This window comes from Empidonax traillii, unplaced genomic scaffold (genome assembly GCF_003031625.1).
Source record: "Empidonax traillii isolate 1590-97213 ecotype Southwest subspecies unplaced genomic scaffold, ASM303162v1 scaffold215:size2007263, whole genome shotgun sequence".
Classification (NCBI taxonomy): domain Eukaryota; kingdom Metazoa; phylum Chordata; class Aves; order Passeriformes; family Tyrannidae; genus Empidonax; species Empidonax traillii.
In genome coordinates this window covers 1,612,795-1,625,577 of record NW_020955408.1, presented here as the reverse complement: position 1 = coordinate 1,625,577, position 12,783 = coordinate 1,612,795, and the positions used below count along the sequence as shown (strand labels likewise).

The 12,783-nt window shown below is 39.8% G+C and overlaps 1 protein-coding gene across 5 annotated transcripts in view; it reads right to left on the bottom strand.

Annotated features, from left to right (window-relative positions):
* Positions 1–12,783, bottom strand: part of OSBPL1A (oxysterol binding protein like 1A) — an 86,589-nt gene that overhangs the window by 11,053 nt on the left and 62,753 nt on the right. For all 5 annotated transcript variants that reach the window (XM_027887576.1, XM_027887577.1, XM_027887581.1 and 2 more), the window contains 7 exons: positions 7,832–7,907; positions 6,066–6,200; positions 3,499–3,596; positions 2,622–2,804; positions 2,034–2,141; positions 1,849–1,938; positions 1,471–1,597 (listed from right to left, as the gene is read on the bottom strand). In XM_027887576.1, the coding sequence (XP_027743377.1) occupies positions 1,471–1,597; positions 1,849–1,938; positions 2,034–2,141; positions 2,622–2,804; positions 3,499–3,596; positions 6,066–6,200; positions 7,832–7,907 (817 nt within the window). The remainder of the gene's footprint in view (positions 1–1,470; positions 1,598–1,848; positions 1,939–2,033; positions 2,142–2,621; positions 2,805–3,498; positions 3,597–6,065; positions 6,201–7,831; positions 7,908–12,783) is intronic.

The window sequence follows — 12,783 nt, the reverse complement described above, 5'->3', positions numbered from 1 at the left end:
TGTTGAAGAGTTTGCAGATATGAAGGCTTGTCTAGTTTCCTGCAAAATTATTTTTCCCTTAAGTTTTATTCTTATAAAAATCAAAGGGATTCAGGGGAAAATCTGGGGCAAGTTACAAAAGGACTCGCATCCAAGCAGGTTCCCTCAAGGGAGATAAAAGCAATCCTTCATTAGTGGCAATGCAGCATGAAGGAATAGCTAGGAAACACCTACATAAATCTGAAAATTCTAATTAGGAGAAGTTTGAAAAGCTGTGTACTTCTGCACCTGAATGAATCCTTCACTACCACGAAGGAACAAACCACATCCAGACACTATACATGAGACTTGGCTTAACTAGATGCTCAAACCCCAGAAAATATCAGCTCCTCAGACACAAGGGGCAGTGGGAATACATATTCAACAAAGACTACCTGATTCATAGCTACCACTACCAAGCTTTCAGTTTTCTACAGAGAAATAGTTCTGTTAAATGAGCAGAAAAAGCATGTTTTTCTAGAGTCAGAGCAACACTGCAGCTTGAGCTTTATGCAACAGGATGCTTCTTTTTGAAGTGAAAAGCAACAATCATCCTCAGCATTGTTGGAAAACGTGAAGTGGAAGCTGAACAAAGACACAGGGTATGTTTTTCTTTGCTCCTCCCTAGAGCTCTTGGACTCATAGAGAAGCCGCAATCCCCAGTGCTTTAGCACTCTCCTGATGATAAGCACTGGAGCAACCTCAGATACAGCAACAATCTAAACCTGCACAAGAGCAACTCCTTTCAGAGTTATCCATCTGAATGAGTTCTTTTTCTTAAGTATAAAAACAACCAACATCCAAAACAACAAAAAATCTGGCTGCAGTCACCAAAGGAGAACAATCCCTGTTTTAAGCTACTGTGTGAGTGAGTGGCTGTTCTTCATCAAGCTGTTGTCACCATCATCACTCCTCCTGAACAAAAAGTGTACCAGAAATTTGGATGAATTATGAATGAGGGTTTTTTCCACAAAAGAAAAAAGAAATCCATTGTGAAGAAAAAAAATGCCAGCATTTCTACAGTTGTGAAAATTTAATAGAAAGCAATACAAAAATTCCACGTAAAAGCTGGAAAATATGATGTTCTATCAGGATGAGAAACTAGTCTGTTCTGCTTCTAGGAGACCCAAGTCCTTCTCTTAGAATATAAATGTATATGATCAGAAATGGTCCAACTAATGGATATGTTATCTCCTCCATGTAACTTGGGAGGAAGAGGCAAGTAAGGAATTTGATAGTATTTAGATCACACCAAGTTTTGGTAAATTTGAATACAAATCCAAGAAAGAGAAAGCATTTTATCCCTTAATGTTGGTACTCATCCAATCCAGTTTGTATCCTACTAGGAAAGAGAGGATAACTGAAAAGAAATCTTAATGCTCTTAAATGCTAATAAAATATTTAGCAGTTTTATCATGCTTTTGAGATACCACCTCTTTATGTGATTAATACCTGTTTACTGCTTTTCTTCTCTTCTGTACTTTTCTTGTCATTTTTTTTGTAAGCTTCAAATGTAGCTGGGTCAACACTGTACAAACACTCAGTCCACTTCCCATACAACGCACACAGTTTCTTTTTGCTGTCAAAAAAACCCCACATTAAGTTTACAAAGAAGCATAAAGAGATTTATTTCACAATTTCAGACAAAAATATTTGAAAGCACAACTTTTGAGGGTAACTCTTAAATTTCCATTATTGGTGTTGCACATTTCATAAGCTTGCTGTTGCAGGTTAGTGCCCTTGACAGACTGTGTTAAAGGCATTTAGCTCTACAGCTCCCATAAAAAGCAAGGGCAGGCATATATTTCCTATTTGTAATTAAAGTGTTACCTTTTGTCCTGAATGTACCCTTCAACTTTGTGCAACTCCTTCCCAAAGAGGCCGCAGGGCTTGAAACTTAGTACACATTTCTCACCAGTTCTAAGGGCAGAACAAGAGAGCACTAATTACTTCCAAATGCTTTTTCCTTTTAAAACTTGCAGGAAGTGAAAGCACTCACAACACTGTCAACTTACTTATGGTTAGTTATTTCCACGTTTCCATACTGCTCAATCCAAAGTTTGCCCACGATAATGTTATGCACACAGCACGTAGGATTTGTCCATGTGTAGGCTTCATTGTGTCTAAGGGAAGGAAAGAAAAAATTAAAATACCTTTGTACTGGATGTCCCTCCTGCAACAAGCCATCAATCTATAAATTGTTCCAAGCCTTGAAATGGACATGGCAATAAGTCAGTAAACCCAAGAAGTCTATCAACCTATTGCTACTGATTTGATCAATTCCTTAAAACAGTCACTTCAGTGCAGTCACTGTTAGCAATGAAAGACATGAGGAAAGCCAACAGGACTCGAGCATGCTAGATTTACCAGGCACTTGCAGAACATACGGGCACAGGCCCCAGCTAATGCTACTATAAGCATGCTGAATATATATGGGGAAATGATGGCAGTTCCTTTCATGTTCTCATCCCCTCCTCCCTGCAAAGTGATCAGCCATCAGACTTTAGGATGTGGGTATTGGACACGTTCATTTTTAAGCTGTGGGACTCTAATGCATCAGGGATGAGGCACTGTGCCTGTGCAATCACTACTGATCAACTTACTCAAGAAGCTCCAAAGTCATCGTGCCTTTTGGTTCCGCTTCCACACTCTTGCCCCAGAATTTGAGTTTAGGATAAATTGATCCATGAAACACAAAGTCATTATTTAAGCCTTCGGCATAGAAAGCACTGATGGGTGGATGATGGCTAACTTGCTCCGAGAGAAGTCTAAATCCAAGATCATCCCTGCAAAATAAAGACAATCAAACCCATGTATCTACATATCAAGCATAGTGAAGTTGCAGTTCTTCCCCCTGAGGAGAAACAGATAGTTGGACCCATGCACAGTTGCTGTACTCAGTGCAAGAGTTAGTTAAAAGCCTAGGCTAAACCAAAAGACAAAATAATACCTACAACATCCTCATTCTAAATAGCTGATGACCTAATAGAAAAAGGAAACAAGAACTCCCAGAGCCGGTGAATCAATATATTTACTTTTGATAATGACCTCTTTCTTGAATTTTTGCATAAACACAGGACAAAACCTCCCTTGAAAGAAAAATCTGCCCCAGGTGCAGCTGCACGCTAGTAGACCCATATTGCCTATATGTATTTTGCACACTCAAGTAATGAATATTTAAAATTCTAACACCTCCCTTATGTACCACACCCATCTTTTCATTCAGAAGGTTTCAGGGGAAAAAAAATTAATTTTTGTAAATAAAACTTGTTTTTAAGCTCAGCAAATTTCACTTGCTTCCTCAGAATTAAAAAGTTAAGTAGCTTTCCTCTGCTGGAAGGTGCATTGGTGAACACCAACACACATTGCAAACACCTTCAGCAGCTGCTAGAATGGCTGGAAGCTTCCAAGCTAAAGTGCAGTCTGCAAGCCACCTGACAAATCTAACGAAACACAGAATACCACTCTCCTGTTCATTACCTGATCAATTCATAGGTCTCTCCAAGCAATGGGTTGAATGGCTTCCCTGTACGTTCCCACTGTGAGGCAACAGCAGAGACAGCAAATGCAGCAACACACTGTTCAGAAGAGTAAGAGTACACAGTTAATCAACAGTAGTCATGGGTATTACACAATACCAAAACATCTGCCCAGATAAGTGTCCTGGTTTCTGCTGGGATAGAGTTAATTTTCTTTCAAACAGGCAGTACAGTGCTGTGTTTTGGATTTAGAATGAGAATAATGTTGATAACATGCTGCTATTTCAGTTATTGCTGAGCAATGTTTAGCAACAAAGTCAAGGACTTTCAGCTTCTCATACCACCCCACCAGTGAGTAGGCTGGCAGGACAGGATGCATCATGCTCAGTATTTAACCCAGAGAGGAAAGCTGGCCAAGAGCTGTTGCTGCTTGGAAACTGACTGGACATTGGTCAGCAGGCAGTGTGGCAATGGCACTTTATTTCACTTGGTTTGTATATTCTATTAATTATTCCCCCCTCCCCTCCCGCCCCCAGGTTTATCCCCCATCCCATGGAGGAGGCGTGGAGGGCATGAGTGGCTGTCTGGGGTTTTAGCTACCTGTGGGTTTAAACCACAACAGTCCTGGTTTTGTACAAACTTCCACCATGTGAGTTGCATGCACCTGACTTAACGTGGATTTCTGAATAACTGCTTGTTGTTTAGGTCATCACAAATCACCTCCAGCAGGGCTAATTCCCTCAGGTACTGATACCTTTCTCCAGGGTGCTTCACTTGCCTGGGTGACAAAATAACATCTTCCTTGAAGGATTACCTTTCCTTCACACCTGACCTGAGGTCTTGTGTTCCTTTTCCAATCACTTTGTCAACACCCTTTTCCTTAGAAAGGGATCCAAGCTGCTTGGCTTCCTTACCCTCTAATTCCAGGCTACCGGCCCAACATCAGAGCAGTGTTTTTACCTGGACGACAGCTGAAATCTTTTTGCATCTCTCACAGCTCACTCAGGGATAGGAATTGGGTAGTTACTGCCTCATTTATATATTCATCTTCCTCCTTCCCAGTCACCGGTTACCGTTCTTCTTCCTCCCGTTCTCATGATTGCCCTGCTTCAGAGTAGTAGTCTGTCTCAACTACTTCTTTCTCCTGCTCTCTATTTCCAAACATTGTACTAATTTTTCAGGACTCTGCACTTGTTTAGGGGTGAAATTCCAAAATGCTGGAGGTGCCCACTCCTCTATAGGCACTTGCCCATACTACCTCATGCATCCTGCCACTCATAACTACCCAGCCTTGGGGCAGATCTCTGAGTGGTATCCATAAACTGTTGTTTTACTATAAACAAAACTTCAAACACATTCAGGAAACATAGCAAAAGGAAAATGCTGGTTTGAACATCCCAATGATATCCAAAATTCTCAAGAGCTACTGTATAGCCTGAAGGAGAAGGGGATGATGGAGGTATCTCCCCCGCTAGACTGGCTCTCCAAGGAGGAAAGGCAAAAGGTGTAGCTATGAATAGTCTCCTATAGATGGCTCCCAAAGTATGGAGATGATGGCAATGCTGAGTACAAATACCAGCTCAGACTCACCACCAGCAATTCCATCATATCATGAGACAGTGTTACAAAGTACAGCAAAATGATAAGCTTAATCCAGCCCTCAGAGGTGATAAACAACTCAACAGGAAACATATGCAGCAAGGAAGATGTTGCACAACGCATCTCTGAGAACGTGTGCAGCAACTCTGAGAGCAAATAAATCAACATTGTAACCAGAGACTATTAAACTAGTCTAATAAATGCTTATAACAAATTTGGTTTAATATGCTCTGGTCAGATCTGCTGTTATCTCAACCCTTTGTAGTCTGCTCCTTGTGGGGTGTCAAAAAGGACTGTTGTGGTTAAAGCCAGCGGGGAGCTAAACATCACATATCTGCTCACTTACACTCCCCCGCCCGACCCAAACAGGATGGAGGATAGAACTGGGGGGAAGAAAAGGTGAAATCACTGGGTTGAGATAAAGACAGTTTAACAGAACAGAAAAGTAGGGGGAAATAATGACAATAACAGAATCATAATTATCAAAACAAGTAATGGGCAGTGCAATGGCTCACCACCCACCGACCGATGCCCTGTCTGTTCCTGAACAGCAGCGCCCAGCCAGCTTTTCCCTTAGTTTATGACACCATATGGTATGGAATATCCCTTTAGTCATCAGTTGGGGTCAGCTGTCCCAACTGTGTCCCCATCCCAGCTTCTTGTGCCCCCCAGCCTCCTCTCTAGGTGAGAAGCAGAAAAGTGTTTGACTTAGTGTAAACACAGCTTAGGCACAACTAAAATATCAGTGTGCTGCCAACATTATTCTCATTCTAAATCCAAAATACAGCACTGTACCCGCTACTAGGAAGAAAATTAACTCTATCCCAGTTGAAACCAGGACAAATAAATAAAACTGGTTAATGAAAAAGAGAACCTGACATGTGACAAATTACAGGGGTTCCTCCTTTGAAGGAAAAAAATCCTGAGGTATTCACCAAGAGCTCACATAAACTACAATACCCAACATACCTGCATTCGCTCTGTTGTGCTGGAAAGGGAGCTGGCTTTGTGGATGAGGTATGTATGCTCCATATACTCTGTAAGTCGCTGTAGGAAGCTCAGTGGCTCATTGAATATAACCGGCATTGTGATCTTCGACAGCTCCTGATGCACAAATGAAATTTGTGGGAAAAGTAGAATCATTAGATACATCAACCTGAAGTAACCCAAGTGTAATTGGCTTATTACAAAAATAAATGATGCTCTTAGTGCTAATGCAATGTGCTTGACCTGGCTCTGCTAATGCTGAAAGGACAAACCCCTTTTAAGCTCAATAAGCAGAACCATGCTGGTGTTAAGGCCACTTCTAAAACAAAAAGAAAACCAAACATCAAACAAACAAACAAACTTACTATCTACCAATGCATGATGTATTAAAGACTCCTTTAAAGACAAAGTTATTTATTACTCCTAAAGTAGATATAGGCCATCTAATTACTTAAACATGTTATCTTTTTTTGGAGGCAGGTGGGCAGGCAGGGGGGGTAGGAGGATGAAAAAGCACAGGGAAACATGGCAGCTAAGGAGTTAAAAACAGGGATTCTGTATTCTGGAGAAAAAAAGGAACCTTTGTAACAGGAATAAAAATTGAAAAGAAGTCCTACAGCTTGGTGGTTGTTTATTGTCTTCCCCATTTTTAAAAAGCATGCCCTCTGAGTGCATAAAATAGCAACGGCTTAAGCTGCTGGCAGCAGCAAATTAAAAGCATATGGAGTGACCCCTGCCATGTGTACAGCAAACAGCACCATCCTTGGCCATAACAGCAGCATCTGGCACCAAGAGTTTTGGCAGACACTTTGGGACAAGACTCTACAAGTCCTGCTGCCCCCCCCGCAACTGCAACTTCTGTGCAGCAATTCCTGCAAAGCAGAATTAAGACCATAATGGATTTTCTTGCTTGCACACACCTTACGCAAGACAGGCTTTCAATGTGTTCTTTGTATTTTAAGGCTACAATACTTTTCTGCTAAAGCCACTGTGAGAAGCCTCAGACGCTTCATAACAACTCAGGAGACTTGGAGCTGCTAATGAAGGCATTTCCAGCATTTCCACATCCCATTGCTGGGTGCTGCTCCTAACTTACACCAAGGGAAGGAGGAGAAAACAACAGTGGCTAAACACACATGCTCCCTTCTGCAGGCTACTGTTAGAGGCTCACAGAGGTTTATAAGCAGCAAGTAATTTCTAACAGAGAGAAGAACTCTTCTCAATTCACCCTTAGCAGGAAGAGATTAGGTGCCAACCAGCTAACTCTGATTTGGCCACGCTCTACTAAGTAACACCAGGGGAGGCAGGAAAACTCAGGGAAAAAAAGAAGAGCAAAATAAAAGTAGCTGTTTTGTTGGGTTTGGTTTGTTTTTTTCACACTCAAAGTAGAAAAAAATAAAAAAATTGTTACCACAAAATACTTAAAGGCTTAAATCCAGAGAAAATCCTTTTACTGAAAGAATATTGCTCTGACCAAGTCTTATCTTCTTGAGTTGTGAAAGCAAAGAAAGCATAAGCAGCAAATAATAAAAAAACCCCAGCCAAACCAACAACTAAAAAAGAAGGAAATAAAAGAGAAAAAAAGGAAAAAGAAAAAAAAAAAAAAGAGAGCCCCTCCAAAAAAACCCCCAACAAAATAAAAAAAGCCCCAAACCCAAACACAAAAGACCTCCTCAGCAAGTTTTCATTCGGGCCCTCAAATGAAACCACTGCTCCCCATCTTTTATCACAGCTTTCTGATTACCTACCATGCCAATGCATTTTCTTAATATACTCCAGATACTGAAGTCATTTCTGGAGAACATTGGAGATGGAAGGCTTGTTCTGCGGAAAGGAACAGGGAAAAAAAGTAGAAGAAAAATTTTCCATTACTAACCCTGACTAAGAAACACAAATACTCACTTTTGAAAGTAACAGTTTCATAATTTTTGAATTAAAAACCAAGGGGGAATGACAGTGCTGTTCTGAAGTACTAAAACTGTTTTACCTGCACAGAAACATTAACTTCTCCAAAACCAGAACCAATAATTTTGTATTAAAGCAGAGGAAGAGAATGTCTACATTAGTTTAGACGTTTAGTTGTGTTTGTGAGAAAATGTAAGTTAAATCTGACTAGATACATAAATAAGTTCACTATGTCTGAACAGATCTGAGGATTAAATAGAGGGGTAGGTTTGGTGTTGGTTTTTTTTTTTTTTGCTAATCACTTTTATACTGACAATGAAGGGCCATGACATTTATTGACTTAACTAAAATCAGCCCTAGGAACAAACAGAAAAAACAGCAGCCTGTTCTACAGTGGGCTGACACATCCTGAAACAAGTCTTAAGGATACTTTCAAGACCAACATTTATCCAGTGTAACACAGCATGTATTTCTCATCTCTATGAGGAATCAGGCACAGATTTTGTTCAGTTTTGTTACTGCTACTTACAGCTCAACTATTAATCCAATTTACTTACAGAAAGGCAATACTGGTTAAAGTCCTTTGTCCACAGCAACACTAAAATTCGTAAGTGGATCATAAAGCTATTGCACCAATGAGGAAAAACAAAATCACAGTTTTTCCAATTCTTATCAATAGTCATTCTTATCAATAGATAAAAGTTACCTAGAGCTGACTCAAACTGCATGAACTATTAAGGTTTTAAAGTTTAGATAACTCTTGTCTAAATCATGGTGTTGCCCTCCTAACCAAGGTGGTCTTATCTCCCCTCAAAGTAGCTAAAGCAGTATCTTCAGAGAGTGTCAACAGGCTGTGTACCTTTCTTCTCCGCCCTACTTTTCTGGCAAACAGAAACACTGCCAAGAGAAAAAAAGTATTCAGTCTAAATTGTTTGTTTCAGTATCCCTACTTGCTGTGTAGAGCTCCCATACTTATCTGCTACTGAAACACCTCTACCAGGGCTGATGCTTCCGTTTTCAGAAAAAACAAAACCAAAAAATGCTCTTTAGAATACAACAACCCCATCCAATCAAAAACCTAGTCATGTGTCTGAACTCCTCTGTAGGTTACAGACCAACACTGACTTGCTTTACTCAGCTTCCATGCAGAGGATGAGTAGGTAGGAGGATTTATCTTAATTGAAAAATATATCATCACTCACTCCTTATTCCGATTTTTCACTCATAAAAAAATATTTTGTCAAACAGATTATCTTGAATAATATTAAGTATAAAACACTTCTGTGAATGCTTGGATACAAGTGTCCAGGAGAGGACAGTGTCCACCAAGTATTCAGTCTTATCTTCATTAGCAGTGTTTACTTGTTTTTCCTGTGTATTTTTAAAATTAAGGCAGTTAGCAGAGTGTTTAATTAAGTCCTTCTGCATGTAAAACACACACATGTACCTCTAGTTTGCTGAAGCATACACAGGGATTGCTTTCCTTACATAATAAAACTTACATTTTCATTAAAGTTAACCTGTCCCTTTGCCCAGTTTGTTCACTTAGTTGAAAGCTGGCATGCAGTTTCAGCCACTCATCTGTATTTGTCACCTATATCAGTCAAACCTGCTATGGGAGTCAGTTCTTTCCTCCATCTAACGCATGCACGTACAAACAAAGAAACAAAACAGTTTTACGCCACCCAGAAAGATCCCAGGGACAAGTAAGGACATGTGGAAAAATGACAGGCAGCCAAGACTTGAGGCCTACTAACCTTGACACACTCTCTGTGATTAAAGGAAAGGTTTGTGAATGCAAAAATTTCCTTCCAGATGTCAATTTTAAAAACAACTTGTTAAGTTAATTTTAGCTTTAAGTGACAAAAACATCTGCTAGAATTTCTGTGCAGTACAACAGACGTATTTAGGATCATTCACTTTAACAAAAACACTTGTCCAAAGCATTATATATATTTCAGATCAACTACTACAGGAATTTTGTGGGGAATGAGACATCAGGTGTGTGAAAAAGGCATGTTTAGCTTGCTCTTCATGGAAACCTGAACAAATAACCTCCTAGCTCCCAAAAAGTTGAACACAAACACGTTTGCATTCTGAAAGGCCCCTAGTTTGAGGATCAAAGGGAAAACTGACTACAAAACTCAGCAATAAGAGGGAAACAGCAATGACAGGTAGATGCTAAATGTTGGCACATATTACAGAACATTTTTCTACAACGGATTTTTTGTGCACTTGTTTGTTTGCTTGAACTCTTTGAGGGGTGGGGTTTTTGTTGTTATGTTTTGTTGGGTTTAGTGCCTTTTTTTTTTTTTAAACTTGGCTCACACTGAAAAATTCCTTCATAAAAAGAAGTGATTTGAATGCTTCCAGATTATTTAATGTACTATTCTCCTATCTTCTCAAATCCTGTCCCAAAAAGTTTACACAAGTTAAGTCTGCTCTCAAAACACTCCGGGAACAATCAGTAGGATGCAAACTCCATTAAAAAAAACCAAAACCAAAAAACCCCCATAATAAGACAGCAGCTTATATGTGGCATTGCCTTCAACTATCTCTTTGTATTCTTCCCAACACTTTTAAGTCCTTGGAACCAACACATTCATTCCTACATTTCCAAAACCAAAGCACATATTCCCCCTTCCCCCCGCAATCAAAAACCAACCTCCACCTTCTGCGTGGAAAATTCTCGACCACTCAATAATATTTGAGATTAGATGAAGACAGGAAACAGTCTTACTAATACTGATGGCTAAACATTGTTTGGTACTCAGATGTGCAATCTAAATGCAACTGCAGATCCTCTCTTCCTCTGAGGAACTATAAGAAGGTATGGAGATTTTAAGCAAAATAAACTAATCTGGTCTATTCTCTAACTGACTTGTTTCCATGTGGTTAACACAAATGGAAGTTGAAAAAAAAACAGGAGCTGTAAGCAAACCTAAGGGTGCCAGGATGGAATTAAGTGCTATCAAAACATTTTGTACCCCTCACTTTGCACAGCATCAAGAAGTTACAGTCTCTGCTCTGAAAAGGACACAGGTGGCATCATAGATGAAGTATATTTGACCACATGCCTGTGGTTAGAACCACTCCCTGAACAAAAGGAGGCAAAGACTGGAACCAACAGCTCCAGGTAGATAACACAGTTCTGAAGTGACATCAAACAGATGCTGGACCAGGCCAAACATCGCTACCACCAAGAGCCTCAGAAATGAGAGTAGAAACACCACACAACTCCAATCCCCTGAGAAGGTTCTCTTGGAGGTAAAGTTTAAATTATCTGAACTCTGGGGAGAAACAGCTTGCATCAATATATTTGTGGACAAATTCCAATGTCATGCCAAGGTGCCAGGTAAAAAAGCCTGACATTACAGCTCAACCTCTAATGTGCTCTATAGCCATCTATAGTCCCATAAAATATGGCCATACATTCTACAGCCATTCAGTCCTATAAAATACGACCATACATTCTGATATATATGCAAAACAGATCCAAAAAAGTTTTTCCTTTTCTTTAGCAGTAAATTATTAGCCAGACGATTTATGCACTCATTTTACTGCAACATTCTATACTCATGCAACTCAGAGAAACAACTTACACAGAGGTACATGTTTATTACTTTTCATTGCTCTTTATAAAACTAGCAGATCTGAAATGCTACTCCAGTCACCTGCTCTATACAGTTCTGACAGCACCGTGTAGCACTATGAAAACCTGCCAAGCAGGTTCTTTTCTATGGCAAACAGAAGATCATTTGCTGTTCAGACTCCTCATGACAATGCAAGTCAACCTGCACCATCATTTTCATGTTGATTATGAATTGCTTCTTTTCTCCTCATTGTTTCTTCAAGGCAGTAGGTGAATGCAACATGAATTGCATTCACCTACTGCTGTCCAACCCCCCCCTCCCTGCCTTGAACTTCCTGCTCTAATTAGGAAAGGCACTCAGCCAAGGCCGTAATACCACGTTGCCAACAGCACAACAGTGCAACGCAACACGCTTAGTCAGCTGCTTTATGTTATCTTCCCAAACCACCCATAACTCCACCCAAGCCCTCATTTGCCTTAGTCTTTGCCTAGTACGGCACACACAGGGCTTGAACCTTGAAATATTACGTCTCTGATGGTTACCACACACTTCCAACAGTTACTGCCGTTTAACTATTTAAGTTACAGTAATTAAAGCCTGTCTTGCTTGCTTCTGTAAAATTAAATATTAATTTCCTGTTTTTACAGAAATCTGGTATTCTCATCATCATTCTGCATATCCAGAACACTTCCAAAGCAGTCTTTCTGAAACATGTTGAAGTCTGGCTTGATCTGTAGCACAAACGTTACATTGCCCTTTCACTGAAACTGGAGAATGGTGGTGTCTGTTACATCTCATTAACTCCAGACCTATTGTCCTCCTTTATCGGCAAGGAAACAAACAAAAATGGATCATTTGACAACACAAAATAAGCACATAAAACATGGATGAGACTTTTAGAATAAGACTCCCTTTGTTCACATTTGAGTTTCTGATGCCAGGCTAGCAATATTTTTCATTCATTCCTGATACCAACAGAAGGATCAAATGACTGGAAATTAAAGAGGCAATAGGAGGTACAGGTCATTAAAGATACATGAAGGAATTAAAATCCACATAGATTTCAATAAAATCTAATAAAAAACAAGCGTTTCCATTTTTAAATAGCATGTTATATTTTATTTTTTACTTGTTCAGACTGGATCATAAAAAAACAATGCAAAGGAGCACAACAGCCTTGGAAAAACATTCTTTATAAAATC